The sequence below is a fragment of the Microtus ochrogaster genome, chromosome 2 (genome assembly GCF_000317375.1).
Source record: "Microtus ochrogaster isolate Prairie Vole_2 chromosome 2, MicOch1.0, whole genome shotgun sequence".
Lineage (NCBI taxonomy): Eukaryota > Metazoa > Chordata > Mammalia > Rodentia > Cricetidae > Microtus > Microtus ochrogaster.
The window spans coordinates 68,048,265-68,052,237 of NC_022010.1; the positions used below are offsets into that span (position 1 = coordinate 68,048,265).

At 55.4% G+C, this 3,973-nt stretch overlaps 1 protein-coding gene across 2 annotated transcripts in view; it reads left to right on the top strand.

Annotated features, from left to right (window-relative positions):
* Nucleotides 1-324: 324 nt before the first annotated feature.
* Brwd1 (bromodomain and WD repeat domain containing 1) overlaps nucleotides 325-3,973 on the top strand; it is an 85,326-nt gene continuing 81,677 nt past the window's right edge. For both annotated transcript variants that reach the window (XM_005345146.3, XM_026786394.1), the window contains exons 1-4: nucleotides 325-509; nucleotides 585-643; nucleotides 741-770; nucleotides 878-937. In XM_005345146.3, the coding sequence (XP_005345203.1) occupies nucleotides 461-509; nucleotides 585-643; nucleotides 741-770; nucleotides 878-937 (198 nt within the window). In that variant the 5' untranslated portion in view covers nucleotides 325-460. The remainder of the gene's footprint in view (nucleotides 510-584; nucleotides 644-740; nucleotides 771-877; nucleotides 938-3,973) is intronic.

A 3,973-nucleotide genomic window follows, 5' to 3' on the forward strand; every position in this document is an offset into this window, starting at 1 on the left:
GCCTCCGCCGCACAAAGACGGGCGGCCGCCTCACCGCGCGCAGGGATCCGGGCCACGCGCGCTCCCCCGCCTCGCCCCGCCCCGCTCCAAGGACGCAGGGCCTTGTTGGCTCCACCGCCCCCTCGCGCTTCACGATCCCGACACGCAGGACGCGGAGACTAGGCCCGCCTCCCGAGCCAGGGCGCCCCGGCCTGCGCGCGCCCGTCCACCCGCGCTCCGCCGCTCCCCGCCGAGGGACTACTTCGCGGCCCGACTCCTCGCCCGCGCTACTTCCTGCCGCGGACGCGTCGGCGAGCGGCGCGCACGGCATGGCGGCGGCGGCGCGCGCCTGAGGAGCTGTGTCGGGGTGGGGGGTGGGGGCGGTCCGCAGGTCCGCTCAGGCCTCGGCGCGGCCTAGACGCTTCGCTCGGCTCGCTCGCTCGGTCCCGCCCGCCCGTTCCCGTCCGTCCCGCGCCCCGCCATGGCGGAGCCTTCGCCGGCCCGACGTCCGGTGCCTCTCATCGAGTCGGGTAAGACGCGGCCGCGCGTCCCCTCCGCCCGGCGCCGCGCGGCCGCCGCTGACCGTCCCTGTCTTCTCCCCGCAGAGCTGTACTTCCTCATCGCCCGCTACCTCTCGGCTGGCCCGTGTCGCCGAGCGGCGCAGGTGAGTGCGGGCGGGCGGGCGGGCGGACCGGCGGGCGCAGAAGCAGCCGCAGCCGCAGCCGCAGCCGCCCGGGTCTGACCGTGCGTCTCTGCCGCAGGTGCTGGTGCAGGAGCTGGAGCAGTACCAGGTCGGTCATCCGCCCCCGCGTCCCCTGTCCCCGCGTCCCCGTCCCGCCCGGCCGGCCGGCCTCCCGGCCGCGGTGGTCACTCGGACGCCTCTCGTGTCTCTTTCCAGCTGTTGCCGAAGAGGTTGGATTGGGAGGGCAACGAGCACAACAGGAGCTACGAGGAATTGGTGAGCACCGCCCGCCTGTCCGCCCGCGTCCTCCGCGCGCTCGCTCGCTCGCTCGCCCGCCCACCCGCGTCCCCGGCCGGGTCTCTGCTCCCGTGCGGGCCCCGCGGGGACGCTCTCGAGGGGTCCACGGTTGCCCGGGGCGACCGGCCCGATTCCCCCTCCCCCCCAGGCTCGCGGTTGGGCCGGGGGAAAGATTTGGCAGAAAACGGTCCTGGGGGCGGCGCGGGCACCGGCGGGGGCGTCCCTGGCTCGCGGCCCGGCCCGGTCTCCAGGTGCGCCTCCAGCCACTCAGAGGGGCGCTCTCGTCGCCCTCCGTTCGGACTTGTAACTCGAGCTCTCATTGGTCTCCCCTCTCCTGCCCCGCCCAGGTCTTCAGACCACTTGTTCCCTAGGAATAGTCATTAGGTGGAGAAATGGCCCCTTGCGGTGTTCTTGACGTCCACTTTTTCCGCCGCGACGTGATGTGCGGCCAGCGTAGTATCTTTGCTTCTCCTAGCCAGGCCTTAGGACGTTGGCTCACGCTTGGACTTGCTGTATGTAGTGCTTATGTAGTACATACATAGTGCTGTATGTAGTACAGGCTTTCAAGTTGACATTTCCTCCGACCAGCTATTTTTTGAGACTGGGTGTCTTCACTCGCTGTGTAGACCAGGTTGGCCTTGAACTCGGAAAAAGCGCTGGGACTAAAGGCCTTCCTTCGTGCCTGGCTTTCTTGGTTTTCTTGAGGAGTGTTAATGTGCTTTTTATCACTTCTCATTATCCTCCCTACACTTGCTTAGACGTTCTGTGGTGGGTAATTGAGCTTTATGCAGTTAACGGAAGTTTTGATGGGGGGTAGTTTATCAATAGTGGAACAGAAACGTTCCAGGAAAACGTTTTTGACAATTTAAGATGAAAATTTTGTCTTAATATTTGATTTGCTAGCCCATGTTGAGCATGTTGAACACAGAAGATGTAAACGGTCTCTGAATCTTCACTGTTGATTTTTGGCTACATAGGGCCATTTGGCCTCGGCTCGCAGTCCTGCGTCACTGAACCTCAGTCCTGGGCCGGGATTACTCCAGAAGAGAGCTGTCCCACACCTGTGAGCACTCATAGTCCTGAGGCGTTAGCAAGAAGTCAGCCAGGGCATTTGTCGCTTGTGAGCACTTAACCATAAACAGTTGGAGTTTTCAGAGTAGGGATTTAACCCAGAATGCTCAGTCGTGCTGGGCAGGTGCTGCAGAGGCTCAGCTCCTGTTCTGTGCTTAGCCAGGTGTTAGCCATCACATTGGGAGCTGCTGAATAGAACAGCGTTGCTGGGTTGTTTAATTTGTCTTGTTAGGATTATTTTTAAAAAGCAAATGCTTCAGACTGAGGTAGCTTTTCATTTAAAATCACTTCCTGGCAATCGTGACAACAGGATTTGATCCCTGTGATCCCTGTGGAGGAAGGAGAGAACCTACTTCCAGGGTGGGTCTCTGCCATCCACTGTCAAGCGTGTGTGTGCACATATGTACACACGTGTAATATTAGTGAATATTAGTGAATATTGAACCACATTTGTTCTCCTGGGCTTGTGGGTGTGTGCATGCTGGGGTGTGAATCCAAGGCCTCTCCTGTGCTGTACCCACAGCCAGGGTTTTATCACACTCCTTCCCACCAGACAAGGGCTGGGACTTTGATTTACAGCTCCAGCCAGACAGAGAATTACTTGGGAACTACCTTCCCCCCCTTCCTAGCTATCTCCAAGTGTCCTATAGTATGCATCCATCTTTTCCTCTGTGTAGCCTTGACTGTCCTGGAACTAGCTGTGTAGACCAGGCTGGCCTTGAACTTAGAGATCCACCTGCCCTGGCTCCCAAATGCTGGGATTAAAGGTGTTCACCGCCACAACCTGGCATCAGGTGTTCTTTTTGAAAGTCTAGGGAACGTTTAAGTAGTTTGTCTCATAGTTTTGCTCCTGTTAATGTAAGTCTTTGAAGGGGGGTGGGAACAACCCAGACCCATTGTTGATACTGCCTTCCTTTTGGGATGAAGCCATGTTGTAAAGTCTGGAGAGGAGTTTGCTTTCTTTGACTTTTGTTGGTAAGAATTGCTTGAACCCTACTTCAGGTGCTGGTATCTACTTCCTGTGGCTGAATAGCCACCTGACTGATTCCTATCCGAGTATCCTTTCTCTCACCATCTCACCCCTGACTGAGTCGGGGACACCTGTGGCTTACCTGCTGAGCCTCTCACTTCAAGGCCTGCACAGCCACCTGGCTAAAGAACCATTTCTTTCTAAGGGTACGGCCAACATGGAACTCCCCATCACAGATTGTGTGTTGGTGTTTTCTGAGTCCTTAATACTTTTTTTTTTTTTTGATTTCAGAGATGACCAATGAAGTGCTTTATACTTGGGAAGACTGATTCTCAGTATTTCTTAATTTTTTTTGAGTTTTTTGTTTGGGGGATGAGCTTCTTGAGCTGTCTTCTTACACGTTAGCTTGAGTACTGGTGTGGTCCTTGTTGAGATCTTGGTTAGGCAATCATACTGTTGAGGTATCATGGGTAAAACTTTCGGGAAGATTCTAGCCTACGTCCATCCTGGGTCGGAGCTTCATCACGTGTGCCTCAGAGAGCAGAGCTCTTGCCTCTACCCGCAAGAGTGGAGCATCGTGTCTCTCTGAGGCATCTGCCCCCGAGAGGAGAGCTGTTGAGTCTCAGTCCTTAATACTTTTATAACGTTTTTTGCAGGGTGGGTGGGATAAGGCTGGGTCTGATGTAGCCCAGGTTATCTGGCCTTGAGGTCTGTAGCTGAGGATCCTGATATTGTTGGGCTTATAAGTTTGTAAATATAATTTTAAAACCTTTAATAGTTTATTCCCTGTGCTGTTATTTTACTGAAGAAGACCAAAAGATTTGTCATAGTATTTCCCATGTTTATTTTCTCAGTGGTTCCAGTCCTTTGATAAGAATCATTTGGTGGACCAGTAGGTGGTAGTGTACACATCTTTTTTTTTCTTTTTTTTTTTTTTTTTTTTTCCAGATCATGATGCTGCAATTAACAGATAT